We start from the raw sequence: 15,378 nt of genomic DNA on the forward strand, positions 1-15,378 counted from the left end.
GTACCAAACAGCTTTGTCTTCCTTAAATATTAATTTACAGCAATTAAAACCCAACCCCCTAATGACACCTAAGGGTGAAAGCCTCCTTGGCAATGTGGGACATGACTCCCAAGGATGAGCCTGGCCATGGCACCATGGGATCAACACCACCTTCCCAACCAAAAGGGAAAAAAAGAAGTGTAACAAAATAAGATATCAGTGGCTAAGAGATTTCAAATGGAGTCGATAGGCTGTTCTGGAGGCTACTCTTATGAAAGCTTCAGCTAGATATTGCTATTTACCATGGTTTGCCAAAAACATTCCTGTTAACCCTAATGAATACATAGGAATATCTGAGATTCTACAAAAGTTTCACACACTAAGATTATTTCCTAGAAACATACAACCTCTAGATGGTTCCCACGCCAGACAAGTCCTGAAACCCAGAGGGGCCAGACTCTTCAAGAACGCTGGCCAGTTCCATCCCCAATTCCATATTACTGACCTCTTTCCAACATGAAAAAGTTAGAATGGGCATAGCCCAAATACCCCTAAAGACTAGGAGAAAAATCAAAGGAGAAGGAGGAGTTATAACAGAGAAGACAGGATTTAAAAAATGAGTATGACTGCTGAATCACTATATTGATATTTATTTTAGTCTCCAGTGTCTTGGAGCAAGAAGGAGGAGTTATAACAGAGAAGATAGGATTTAACAAATGAGTATGACTGCTGAATCATTATATTGATATTTATTTTAGTCTCCAGTGTCTTGGAGCAGCTAGAAAGAAAAACCTGAAATTGTGGAACTGTAACCCATACTAAACTCTGAAATCTGTTCTATAACCACTTGTTATACTATACTTTGATATATATTGCTTTCTGTATATATGTTATATTTTATAATAAAAAGTGTTTTAAAAAAATCCAAATCCCTTAACCTATTGTTCAAGAACACACACAATCTGAAACTCACTTACCTATCCCCCTATATCTAAGACCACACATTTTATGCGTTAAGGCCAAAGACCATGGACCTATCTCTCTCTACTCACAACTCGTTCTTCTGCCTGGCAGGTTTTTCATTTCTCCAAATTCTGCCTATTCTTCAAGTCTCCAGTCAAATACTATATCCTCCTGAACTCTTCCCTGACCCCAAAGACGGATGCACTCTGTCCTTCTTACTAATTTCCAGAGCTCCTAAATAACAGTAATCCATGCATATGACAATGTATGCTGTCTACTGGGGTGAGATGCAGACCCAGTATCCGTTCACCTTCACCTGGACAAGACTGCCTGGCTCAGTGCTGTGTAAGCACCATGGAGAGCACTCAAACATTTGCTGAATGAATAAATAAATAAATATCACATCTTTAAAAAAAAAAACACGGTATGTGCAGTCTGTGTATACATATTTGTGCCTCACATGCAGTAACAGTGTGAGGGCGGGGCCTAAATAAAAATCCTCATGTGAGCTGAAATAATGCCCAGTTTACTCCAGCCAGGTTTGGTCCTTAGGCTGAGACAGCTGACAGCAACAGAAGGCACCACTACTAGCTCTTCGGGATGTAAGAGCATCTGCTAAGCATCAGACGTGTTACCACAACCATTAACTGATTCGTCCTGAAGAAGGTGTAGGTGTGCAAATGCATTCTTTTTACCCAAATTACCTCCAAGCAAATGTGGGAGCATTTGAAGACAAGACTGGTTAGAGCAATGTTTTCCAAAGAAGGTGCCAAAAGAAAACACTTGTTCCATGACTAAGAAATGGGCAGGCAGCAGAGCTCACATCTTTGCTTACAGCTTGAGAAGAACAGCACTGGCTTGTTGAAAACCAGAAATTGTTCTTTGGTGCTTTGTTTCTGACTTCTGTTTAACACAGTTTGTGTTAACTGGCCCTATCAAAATTTTAATGGTGGTAAATAAAACCTTATTTTCCATTTAAGAGCCACAAATTGAGCGTTATCTACTGTGGAACAGCTGGCATCTGGTTTCCTCTATAACCACCAAAATAGAAATGATGGTTAAGAGCATGTGACATAAAAGTGCAATCTCTATCCAACTAGCTGCTTATTTTTTTAAATATTATATGCTTATATAGGCATTCTGCTTCCCAACTTCTGACATCATCAATTTTTATATCACCCCTGAACTTAAAATTTTAAAAATAATCTTGTTGGTTCCCTTTGTCAGTAAACTAATAACATACGAGGCCAGCTCAAGATAAAGATGCCTAAGAAATTTTGTTTCTTCACAGGTAGGATGCAAGAAGATTCTAGGTGGTATGTGGAATTTAAAAAAAACATTTAATAGCTATGCATTCATTTTTAAGTGTATAAAAAAAACAGGTTGCCTAAACCAATGATTTTATTGCTTGAGTCAAGGCTGAGAAAAAAAAAAGTGAGTAGACTGAAAGAAATATCTTAATTAAAAAAAGTTCAGCAGGTACAAGGACATGGTAAACATCAAGAAAATGGTACTCCAATTTAAAAGTCTACGAAACGGGCTCTCCAACCACCACCGTGCCCTCTTCCGCCTTCACCGGCTCCTCCGCCACCGTCCTTGACAGCCTTGCCACCCTCACCTTTCCTCCTCCAGAACAGCTACTGGGGGAGTGGAGACGATACAGAACAGCTCCCGGAGTCACGACGGAGATCAAAGGGACGGCGTACCCATCCTGGAACGGCTGACTGTCTGGGAGAACCAGCTCTGGTGAGATCGCCGAGGGGCGCGGGCTTTCCCAGGCGGGACGGCAAGAGGCCGGAGTACCTCCCTTCCTCCTTCCCAGGCCAGCTGGCAGATTTGGGCAAGCGGTCCCCTCGGGCCACGGCGGCTGGCGCCCCCACCACGCGAGGCCCCCCGGACCAACTGAGAGAGTTGGGTCGCAAATCCCCAGACCACGGAGAACGGGGACCGGGGGGGTCCCTTTTAAACACATGACTCCCCGGTCTGGCTGGGAACGGTGTACTCTCCCGGGCTGCGGTGGCAGGCGCCCTCCTGCCACGCTTGGCACCCCGGGCTGACTAGGAAATTTGGTCGGGCGCTCTCCCGGGCTGCGGCGGCCGGCGCCCTCCCCGCGTTTGGACCCCCGGACCGGCTGGCACTCTTCCAAGCCGCTTTGGCTGGCGAACCTCCCCAACAGCGAGAGTTTTCCAAAGTTAAAGAACCCACAGCACCTTCTACTGGTGGGACCTGCAGACAAACGTGTGCCACGAGCACCACCTACTAGGCAGGATAAGAAAAACAGAACCCAGAGATTTCACAGAAAAATCTTTCAACCTGTTGGGTCCAACACCCAAGGAAATCTGACTAAATGCCCAGACGCCAGCAGAAGATAACGGATCATGCTCAGAAAATTGAAAATATGGCCCAGTCAAAGGAACAAACCAATAGTTCAAATGAGATACAGGAGCTGAAAGAACTAATGCTGAATATACGAACAGAAATGGAAAACCTCTTCAAAAACGAAATCGATAAATTGAGGGAGGACATGAAGAAGACATGGGCTGAACAAAAAGAAGAAATAGAAAAACTGAAAAAACAAATCACAGAACTTATGGAAGTGAAGGATAAAGTAGAAAAGATGGAAAAAACAATGGATACCTACAGTGATAGATTTAAAGAGACAGAAGATAGAATTAGTGATTTGGAGGATGGAACATCTGAATTCCAAAAAGAAACAGAAACTATCGGGAAAAGAATGGAAAAATTTGAACAGGGTATCAGGGAACTCAAGGACAATATGAACCGCACAAATATACGTTTTGTGGGTGTCCCAGAAGGAAAAGAGAAGGGAAAAGGAGGAGAAAAACTAATGGAAGAAATTATCACTGAAAATTTCCCAACTCTTATGAAAGACCTAAAATTACAGATTCAAGAAGTGCAGCACACCCCAAAGAGATTAGACCCAAATAGGCGTTCTCCAAGACACTTACTAGTTAGAATGTCAGAGGTCAAAGAGAAAGAGAGGATCTTGAAAGCAGCAAGAGAAAAACAATCCCTCACATACAAGGGAAACCCAATAAGACTATGTGTAGATTTCTCAGCAGAAACCATGCAGGCTAGAAGACAGTGGGATGATATATTTAAATTACTAAAAGAGAAAAACTGCCAACCAAGACTCCTATATCCAGCAAAACTGTCCTTCAAAAATGAGGGAGAAATTAAAACATTCTCAGACAAAAAGTCACTGAGAGAATTTGTGACCAAGAGACCAGCTCTGCAAGAAATACTAAAGGGAGCACTAGAGTCAGATATGAAAAGACGGAAGAGAGAGGTATGGAGAAGAGTGTAGAAAGAAAGAAAGTCAGATATGATATATATAATACAAAAGGCAAAATGGTAGCGGAAAATATTATTCAAACAGTAATAACACGAAATGTTAATGGACTGAATTCCCCAATCAAAAGACATAGACTGGCAGAATGGATTAAAAAACAGGATCCTTCTACATGCTGTCTACAGGAAACACATCTTAGACCCAAAGATAAACATAGGTTGAAAGTGAAAGGTTGGGAAAAGATATTTCATGCAAATAACAACCAGAAAAGAGCAGGAGTGGCTATACTAATATCCAACAAGTTAGACTTCAAATGTAAAACAGTTAAAAGAGACAAAGAAGGACACTATATACTAATAAAAGGAACAATTAAACAAGAAGACATAACAATCATAAATATTTACGCACCGAACCAGAATGCCCCAAAATACATGAGGAATACACTGCAATCACTGAAAAGGGAAATAGACACATATACCATAATAGTTGGAGACTTCAATTCACCACTCTCATCAATGGACAGAACATCTAGACAGAGGATCAAAAAAGAAATAGAGAATCTGAATATTACTATAAATGAGCTACACTTAACAGACATTTATAGGACATTACATCCCACAACAGCAGGATACACCTTTTTCTCAAGTGCTCATGGATCATTCTCAAAGATAGACCATATGCTGGGTCACAAAGCAAGTCTTAACAAATTTAAAAAGATTGAAATCATACACAACACTTTCTCGGATCATAAAGGAATGAAGTTGGAAATCAATAATAGGCGGAGTGCCAGAAAATTCACAAATACGTGGAGGCTCAACAACACACTCTTAAACAACAAGTGGGTCAAAGAAGAAATCGCAAGAGAAATCAGTAAATACCTCGAGGCGAATGAAAATGAAAACACAACATATCAAAACTTATGGGAAGCAGCAAAGGCAGTGCTAAGAGGGAAATTTATTGCCCTAAATGCCTATATCAGAAAAGAAGAAAAGGCAAAAATGCAGGAATTAACTGTCCACTTGGAAGAATTGGAGAAAGAACAGCAAACTAATCCCAAAGCAAGCAAAAGGAAAGAAATAACAAAGATTAGAGCAGAAATAAATGAAATTGAAAACATGAAAACAATAGAGAAAATCAATAAGACCAGCAGTTGGTTCTATGAGAAAATCAATAAGATTGATGGGCCCTTAGCAAGACTGACAAAAAGAAGAAGAGAGAGGATGCAAATAAATAAGATCAGAAATGGAAGAGGAGACATAACTACTGACCTCACAGAAATAAAGGAGGTAATAACAGGATACTATGAACAACTTTACGCTAATAAATACAACAATTTAGATGAAATGGACGGGTTCCTGGAAAGACAGGAACAACCAACTTGGACTCAAGAAGAAATAGATGACCTCAACAAACCAATCACAAGTAAAGAAATTGAATTAGTCATTCAAAAGCTTCCTAAAAAGAAAAGTCCAGGACCAAACGGCTTCACATGTGAATTCTATCAAACATTCCAGAAAGAATTAGTACCACCTCTCCTCAAACTCCTCAAAAAAATCGAAGTGGAGGTAAAACTACCTAATTCATTCTATGAAGCCAACATCACCCTCATACCAAAACCAGGCAAAGATATTACAAAAAAAGAAAACTACAGACCAATCTCTCTAATGAATATAGATGCAAAAATCCTCAATAAAATTCTAGCAAATCGTATCCAACAACACATTAAAAGAATTATACATCATGACCAAGTCGGATTCATCCCAGGTATGCAAGGATGGTTCAACATAAGAAAATCAATTAATGTAGTACACTATATCAACAAATCCAAGCAGAAAAATCACATGATCATCTCAATTGATGCAGAGAAGGCATTTGACAAGATTCAACATCCTTTCCTGTTCAAAACACTTTAAAAGATAGGAATACAAGGGAACTTCCTTAAAATGATAGAGGGAATATATGAAAAACCCACAGCTAATATCATCCTCAATGGGGAAAAATTGAAAACTTTCCCCCTAAGATCAGGAACAAGACAAGGATGTCCACTATCACCACTATTATTCAACATTGTGTTGGAGGTTCTAGCCAGAGCAATTAGACAAGAAAAAGAAATACAAGGCATCAAAATTGGAAAGGAAGAAGTAAAACTATCACTGTTTGCAGACGATATGATACTATACGTCGAAAACCCGGAAAAATCCACAACAAAACTACTAGAGCTAATAAATGAGTACAGCAAAGTAGCAGGTTACAAGATCAACATTCAAAAATCTGTACCATTTCTATACACTAGTAATGAACAAGCTGAGGGGGAAATCAAGAAACGAATCCCATTTACAATTGCAACTAAAAGAATAAAATACCTAGGAATAAATTTAACTAAAGAGACAAAAAACCTATATAAAGAAAACTACAAAAAACTGCTAAAAGAAATCACAGAAGACCTAAACAGATGGAAGGGCATACCGTGTTCATGGATTGGAAGACTAAATATAATTAAGATGTCAATCCTACCTAAACTGATCTACAGATTCAATGCAATACCAATCAAAATCCCAACAACTTATTTTTCAGAAATAGAAAAACCAATAAGCAAATTTATCTGGAAGGGCAGGGTGCCCCGAATTGCTAAAAACATCTTGAGGAAAAAAAACGAAGCTGGAGGTCTCGTGCTGCCGGACTTTAAGGCATATTATGAAGCCACAGTGGTCAAAACAGCATGGTATTGGCATAAAGATAGATATATCGACCAATGGAATCGAATAGAGTGCTCAGATATAGACCCTCTCATCTATGGACATTTGATCTTTGATAAGGCAGTCAAGCCAACTCACCTGGGACAGAACAGTCTCTTCAATAAATGGTGCCTAGAGAACTGGATATCCATATGCAAAAGAATGAAAGAAGACCCATATCTCACACCCTACACAAAAGTTAACTCAAAATGGATCAAAGATCTAAACATTAGGTCTAAGACCATAAAACAGTTAGAGGAAAATGTAGGGAGATATCTTATGAAACTTACAACTGGAGGTGGTTTTATGGACCTTAAACCTAAAGCAAGAGCACTGAAGAAGGAAATAAATAAATGGGAACTCCTCAAAATTAAACACTTTTGTGCATCAAAGAACTTCATCAAGAAAGTAGAAAGACAGCCTACACAATGGGAGATAATATTTGGAAATGACATATATTTGGAAAGGTCTAGTATCCAGAATTTATAAAGAGATTGTTCAACCCAACAACAAAAAGACAGCCAACCCAATTACAAAATGGGAAAAAGACTTGAACAGACACCTACCAGAAGAGGAAATAGAAATGGCCAAAAGGCACATGAAGAGATGCTCAATGTCCCTGGCCATTAGAGAAATGCAAATCAAAACCACAATGAGATATCATCTCACACCCACCAGAATGGCCATTATCAACAAAACAGAAAATGACAAGTGCTGGAGAGGATGCGGTGAAAGAGGCACACTTATCCACTGTTGGTGGGAATGTCAAAGGGTGCAACCACTGTGGAAGGCAGTTTGGCGGTTCCTCAAAAAGCTGAATATAGAATTGCCATACGACCCAGCAATACCATTGCTAGGTATCTACTCAAAGGACTTAAGGGCAAAGACACAAACGGACATTTGCACACCAATATTTATAGCAGCGTTATTTACAATTGCAAAGAGATGGAAACAGCCAAAATGTCCATCAACAGAAGAATGGCTAAACAAACTGTGGTATATACATACGATGGAATATTATACAGCTTTAAGACAGGATAAACTTATGAAGCATGTAATAACATGGATGGATCTAGAGAACATTATGCTGAGTGAGTCCAGCCAAAAACTAAAGGACAAATACTGTATGGTCCCACTGATGTGAACGGACATTCGAGAATAAATTTGGAATACGTCATTGGTAACAGAGTCCAGCAGGAGTTAGAAACAGGGTAAGATAATGGGTAATTGGAGCTGAAGGGATACAGACTGTGCAACAGGACTAGATACAAAAACTCAAAAATGGACAGCACAATAATACCTAAGTGTAAAGTAATCATGTTAAAACACTGAATGAAGCTGCATCTGAGCTATAGGTTTTTTTGTTTTTTTGTTTGTTTGTTTACTATTATTATTACTTTTATTTCTTTTCTCTATATTAACATTCTATATCTTTTTCGGTTGTGTTGCTAGTTCTTCTAAACCGATGCAAATGTACTAAGAAACGATGATCATGCATCTATGTGATGATGTTAAGAATTACTGATTGCATATGTGGAATGGTATGATTTCTAAATGTTGGGTTAATTTCTTTTTTTTCTGTTAATTAATAAAAATAATAATAAATTAAAAAAAAAAGTTTAGGAAACATGAAAGCTAATGAAAATAAAACTCATGTGGAGTCCCGAAATTTTATAAAACTGTTATTAGCTTTCCTGTTTCTTCAAGATAAAGCTTCATTTCTATGGAGGAAACTTGCTATCATGGCAGCTAACCTAACAATTGAGAGGACAAAAGGCACAGCAATCACTCTATTTCCAGTTTTTTTCCATTGACAACAGGAAAAGCTTGCCGTTGCCTCTTCACACTCTAATCTCAATTCTGCTCTAACAAACTGGACGAGGACTCTGGCACCAGAAATGTCACAAGACCACACACTGGCTTCTCAGGTTCCAGCCTTTTCCTGCTCTCCAAACCACCCTTGGGCAAGTTTGCTCACCACTAAGGCTTCCTCTACCTGGACACATCAATTGCTCCAAACTATTTTCCCTATTATATTTCTTGCCTAAATTCTAACTACTGATAATTTTACCTGGGTAAACTTCAAATTGAACATGCTTGAAATCAAACTCATTCTTAACTTTCGAATCTTCTCTTCAACTGATAGTCTAAAATCACGACTGTCAATCCCAGGTACCCCAAAGGCTCCCGCTCTTTCCAGATTCACCTGTTGTTCCCCCTCCTTTCTTCCACCCGATCCTGATATTTAGAAATAGACCCCCTAACCTCTTTCACATGAACTGGTACAGCAGCCTCCTGACTGCTCTGTGTATTTTGTCTCTCTTCTGTCCAGGTTCTTGTGCACTGCCGCAAGACTAATCTAAGATAAAAATCTAATCTTAAAAATTCCTTCTTGAAAGTTCAGTTCAACATCACTAGCCATAAGAAAAATGCAAATTAAAACCACAAAAAAAAATCACTAAAATCCTATCTGACTAAAATAAAGATAGTGAGAACAACAAATGTGGGACAGGAATGTGGAGAAACTGGATTACTCATACACTGCTGGTAGGAAGTAAAATGATACAGCCACTCTGGAAAGAGATTGCAGTTTCTTAAAAAACTAAATACATACTTACCAATGACCCAGCAACTGCAATCCTGAGCATATATCTCACAGAAACAAAGACTTACGTCCATACAATATCCTGTACGTAAATGTTCAAAGCAGCTTTATTTGTAATAGCCCAAAACTGTAAATAACCCAGAGGTCTTCCAACAAGTGAACACATAAACTGTGGTACATCTGTGACAGGGACACTCCAAAGCAATGAAAGGACTAGCGATACACACAGTCAATTGGATGGATCTCACGGGGATTACGTGGACTGAAAACAATGCAATATCAAAAGGTTACCTGTGTGATTTCATCTACATAGCATCTTAAAATGACAAAATTACAGAGATTCAGAGCTGATTAGTGGCTGCCAGGGGCTGGGGACAGGGTGGGGGACTGTGGTTGTAAATAGGGAGAATGAGAGATCCTTCTGCTGGGACTGTTTTCTATCTTGCTTGTGGTGATGAGCATATGAATCTACATGTGTGAAAAACTTGCAAAAACTAAAGACACACAAATGAGTGCATGTGAAACTGGTGAAATCTTAATAAGATTGATCAACTGTGTGAATGGTTGTGATGTGCTACATGTTACATTTGGGGGAACTTGAACACAGGTGTTAGGAAAGGATCTATATATTTTTTAATAACTGCATGTGAACCTATACTTATATCAAAAAGTTAGAACAAAAATTCTTAGCCTGATCACCCCCTCTCTTTATACATCCTACGCTCCAGGAAATTAGTTGCAAGACAGACATTTATTGAGCACTGGTTATGTGCCAAGCACCATTCTAAGCACTTTATATGTAATATCTCATGTAATCCTCAATGATTACTTGAGTGAGTTACTACTATCATCACCATTTTAACACTAAACCACTGAGGCACAGATGATATAGGAATTTACCCCAGGTCCCAATATGCAGTGTAATTTCCCTATACCTCTAGACCTTTACTATTATTGTCTGGAAAGCCTCCCCATCTAACAGTAAACTCCTAATCATCCTTCAAGGCCCTGCTCCAATGTCATCTCTGTGACTTTTTCCAGATTTAAGTGCTATACTAACAATATCAGCAAAACAGAAGATTTTCAACAAATGTTGAATTAACATAAAGAATACATACAAAAAAGTTACAAAACTGGCACCATAAAAAGATTTAACAGTGATTACACTGAATCTATGTTTCTTCAAAGATAAGCCAGAAACAGAATGCATTCATAACACACAGTAAGGGAAAGAAAAGACCCATTAGTGAGGAAATGCAGGTTATAAGGCAACAGCTTTCACAAACCAAAAGACAGGCAACATCACGTTGGTGAAATTCTAGTGTCAGATGCAAAGTTCAGAACTTTCTCAAGTTTTCACATAATAAATACATGAAGACAACCCTTCTTCAATGCAGTTACTCCCATTCTGCCTTCTTAGTTACTTGCGTATTTTAAGACAAGACCAAATGCATACATACATATATATATTTCCTCCAGTTTGAAATGCTTTTCCATTATTTCCCTTTGAGGAAACTAAATCACTATTTAAAGGCACCTCTACATTCACAGATTTACTTGAAAAACTTACTGATTATCCTACAACCATCTAGAATTGTTTCAAGTACTTTCTGAAGTATGAATGAGTCTCTTCATACAATTCACCTTTTAAACACAGACAACAGAGGCAGAGAAAAAACAATTTTGTTTATATACATGAATGAAGCTTAATGATGATTCATAATGTCCTCCCCACCTCAGCCTGTCCCCTGGGCTGTCTTCTCTCAAGCAAAGCCTTTTTTTCAGAGGGCATCAAAGAGGAGTAAAAGAGGAAAAGCAGAGAACGCAAAGGAAGAAATAGGTAGGAGGATGAGAACCAATCTCTCCTTCCATGTCCTGAGGGCTTACTATGAACCAGCAATTCCTTCATAAGAAAGCAAAAATTCCTAACAGTGGCCTAATGCCAATAAAGAAAAATAAATATCTTTTTAATTAAGCATCATACAAAAAAAGAGTGTGTGGCCTAGTACAACAAACGAGTTAAGAAAAAGGACTCTGAGGGGAGAAGAAACTGACCGGCCGAGTTCTCTTGTACTTGGAATCCTCGTGTCCCCCGTGCTGCCCCGAGGTGCTGTTTCTCTCCCTCACACTCCTGTACCCAGGACTGGGGATGATATACTCTTTTCCTATGTCGATATCTTTCATCTTCTCCGAGCAAGGGTGCCAGGGCTCACAGAATCTTGGTTTCACTTTAGAATTCCTGAAATTAAAAATTCATTAGGAACAGATATTTCCTAGATTATGTTTAACCGTATGCTAACATGCTTTAAAATAAGAAAAAAAAAAAAAGAAAATTATTAAAGCTTTCTACCATTATAAACTAAAAATTTTCAGTTTTCAAGTACCATTTCATTTTTTAAAACAAACATTCAGTATAACAGAATCAGGAAGGATTAATTCTATTCACCTCTAAGGATAAATAAAAATACTCATAAAAAGGCACCCACCCTCTTCAGCTAAGCTCAATGTATAAGCATTTACACAGGATTTTAAACAAAAGAGTTTCTGGAAACAATGTAAATTTGTTCCAAGCACAGTAAACTCCACAATGAAAAAACAGACATTATTTCTTCTACTAAGTATGAAATGAAAACTCAGAAAACACTCTATCAAAGATATATTCCATCCCTGCATTTTTATAATTAGCCAATTTTTCTAATTAATGCCATGGATTTATACAGCTAAAACACTTATTATACCTCAACTTTAAATCAAATTTCCCTTGGGGTGCTGAAAATGTTCTAAAGTTAGACAGTGGTAAAAAGTGAAGCACTATTTAGTACCCTGTGAATATATTAAAAAAACATTCAATTGTAGGCTTTAAATGGGGAATTTTATGGTATGTAAATTATATCTCAGTAAAGCTTCATTGAAACAGAACCTGTACGAGGTACATCTTATCCAATTTCTGCCAGAAACTCTGTCCTAAATCACTGCCTGCCTGGCCCGATTCTAATCAAAATCCTGTCTCAATTCTGGTGACTTTTTAAAAATAAACACACACACACACCCCTAAAATGTTTCTTCCCTTCTAAGGTAGTGCAAAGCTTCCAAGACAGAAGCTTTTCAAACCAGCCTCACTCGAAATCAAAGTGTGGTTGTGTTGCCTTTTGCATTTCATAAATCCCTAGCTATTACTGACTTAAAAGTACTACTTCTACAGCACAAAATTCTGACAATTACAATTCATATTTTAAAGTATCATAAAAAAAGAACACTCACTACTCCTGTAAATAAAAAGAATTAAATCTTCTCCGCAAGAGATAGAATCTAGCACAAAGCTTGATTTCTTGCCTTGCAGAGGTCTGGCTCAAGCACTATATTGATACAGCTAAGTTACTTAGCTTGAAAAAAAAAAGTCACCTTGTCCAATGACAAACTGCACCACAGAGAACACGGGCTTACCAAGCAAGAGCACAGCAAGCACGTCACTGAGACCTCATTAAGCCCCAACTATAAACAGACCTGGCATCTGCCACTGTACCTGAAGTCAAGCTGCAGATTAGAGTAACCCTTTTTGTTACAAGGATCACAGAAATCCAACCTTACCCTCCAATGGTTCCCTAGCCTAGCTGATTATCTCAAAGAGGAAACAATTAGTACTACCCAAAAAAAAGGGGGGGAGGGCAGGGGAAGGGGAGTTTGAATGTAACTCATTCATAATATGAAATGCCATGTCAAGAAATACAGGAAAACTATCTTGATTTTCTAAGAATCCACGATAACCAAGTTTTCTTTCAATCACTTTATTCCAAAGGATAAAGTAAAATCATTAGAACATATAAGCCAGGGATGAAATGACTCCCCTGTTACAGTATAAATGATAATTATTTTGTGGCTACGGTGACTGTTAGGGTAAGACAGTACTAAAATTTAGCCTCAAGGGACCAAGTCACTTCCTTATGAAGGGCACAGGGCACATTTCCCCACTCTCTATGACACCCTTGTCTCTAACTTCCTGAGTAAAGAGGCACAACCATCAGAGTAGGCAGGCCTCAGAAAGCACAAAGTTACTATCTCCTGGCCTTGAGGGAGGATACCATTTTCTGCATAAACAGAGGTAAGAAAAGGCTCCCCTCGGGGAGGCCAGCCAAGAGCTAAGAAGCCCTAGGTTCTGGAAAGAAACAAGGCCCAAATATAAAGAAGCAAATAAAGAGAGGTCACTAGACCAGACTACTTGCATACAATTTCCACATTTTCTTCTGTTCTCCCTTAAAGTTTTTTTCCTTTTTAAGTCTGTTTTAAAAACGCTAACTTACTTCAGCGCCAAAGGAGGAATTCCACTTGGGCTAGAGGTGTAGGATGACAAAAGTAGAATAATCAAATTGACAGAACCCCCAAAGAAGTGCCCAGACTCAAGATTAAGAGAGTTGAGAGCTTTTGGTCAACGGCTTTTTATTAAATTAAGACTCTCCTTCCAGTGATAAAAATGTAGACATTATCCCTGCACAATGATGCAGACTGAACTGCAAGGAGGGGAGTTCAGTTGCAGAAAATTACAAAAACTGCAACTGGTCAAACTGCTGTTTCCAAATTGCCTTTTCACAACATTCCCTGGTAAGTTTCCAAGAGACCACAGGCCCTGCAGGCACACGGGAAGACCTGAAGCCAAAATGTACATCTTATCCTGAGGTCCTATTTACTACACCTCCTGTAATCCACTTGTTGTGCCTCCAAGCTCCACCGAACAGAGACAAGTAAAAATGGTCCACCTCCTCTTTCTAAGCCTTTTGAAACTTTCCCAGTCATCACCGCACACATCTGCCCCTGCCCCCGCACGTCTGTGCAGAAACCCAATGACCCTAAATCACAAACACAGAGCAACGTGCAGCTCCGCGTAGTGGAAGTGGTAAGAACACAGTATGACAGGTAAGAGATTAGGGTTCCGTTCCGTGCTCTGTGCCAAGGGTCAGCTGCGCGTGCTCATGGCCCCCACCTTTATTTACCCATTTGCAAAAACAGGAGGATGACTTTTAAGGCTGTTCACAGATCACAGTCTCCGGTCGAATTGGACGGGGGTGCCCAATCTTGACGACGGGGACTTCTTTGTAGCCAGCCTCGCCTGAGATGCTCTGGCCCCAGGGCGTTCCTACGGCCAGTCCGAGCCCGGCGAGGTGAGAGCGACCCACACCCACGGGTCTGCGCACGCAGCACCCCCTAGTGGCCGCAGCCGCGAAGGTGGCCGGAACCCCTGACCACTCATGCCAAACTGACTTCTGATGGAAAGACCCCAGGAGCCCTCATGACCCCACCTCGAGGTGCTGGCAGCCGGAGAGCAGCGAAAGCCAGGCCCCATCTCTCAGGTCTTCGGCTTCTCCCCACTGCTCGTCTCTGTGACCACAGCACGCCAGGCCCCGAGGAAACGCCCGGGGTTGAGTCCCGTGACAGCCGAGGGAGAGGGAAGGGGTCGGCGGGAACAGCTACCTACCTGCGCCCCGGCGCCCGCAGACCCGCGCGGCCAGTCACCCACGCTGCGGAGCATCAGCCCCGAAGCAAAACAAGCCTTTATAGCGGCTCTGGCCGCCGCAGCGCGCAGGCGCGCCGCACACAGTCTCCCGGGCTGCAGGGAACTGTAGTCCTCCAGCCCCGAACCTCGGGCTCGCGGCGCGTCCGAGAACCACATTTCCCAGAAGCACGAAGGCGCCTTGGAGGCGGTGCGGGCTGCGCCTTCGGTCCGCTCGCTCCAGGTTCTGCCCCCTTCCCCGTGCCTCTGCGAATCCGTCTGGAATTTTCTCTGCGGTCGT

At 40.3% G+C, this 15,378-nt stretch overlaps 1 protein-coding gene across 7 annotated transcripts in view; it reads right to left on the reverse strand.

Moving 5' to 3' along the window:
• ABCC5 (ATP binding cassette subfamily C member 5) overlaps positions 1-15,171 on the reverse strand; it is a 94,468-nt gene extending 79,297 nt beyond the window's left edge. Inside the window, exons 1-2 of one of the 7 annotated variants that reach the window (XM_077117717.1) lie at positions 15,063-15,171; positions 11,651-11,834 (exon numbers count right to left, since the gene is read on the reverse strand). In XM_077117717.1, the coding sequence (XP_076973832.1) occupies positions 11,651-11,779 (129 nt within the window). In that variant the 5' untranslated portion in view covers positions 11,780-11,834; positions 15,063-15,171. Of the gene's footprint in view, positions 1-11,650; positions 11,835-12,856; positions 12,983-14,580; positions 14,717-14,886; positions 15,026-15,062 lie in introns of those variants that run through there. The other 6 variants (XM_077117714.1, XM_077117716.1, XM_077117719.1 and 3 more) reach the window with 6 other exon arrangements.
• Positions 15,172-15,378: the final 207 nt, after the last annotated feature.

Source organism: Tamandua tetradactyla, chromosome 10 (genome assembly GCF_023851605.1).
Source record: "Tamandua tetradactyla isolate mTamTet1 chromosome 10, mTamTet1.pri, whole genome shotgun sequence".
NCBI classification, from domain to species: Eukaryota; Metazoa; Chordata; class Mammalia; order Pilosa; family Myrmecophagidae; genus Tamandua; species Tamandua tetradactyla.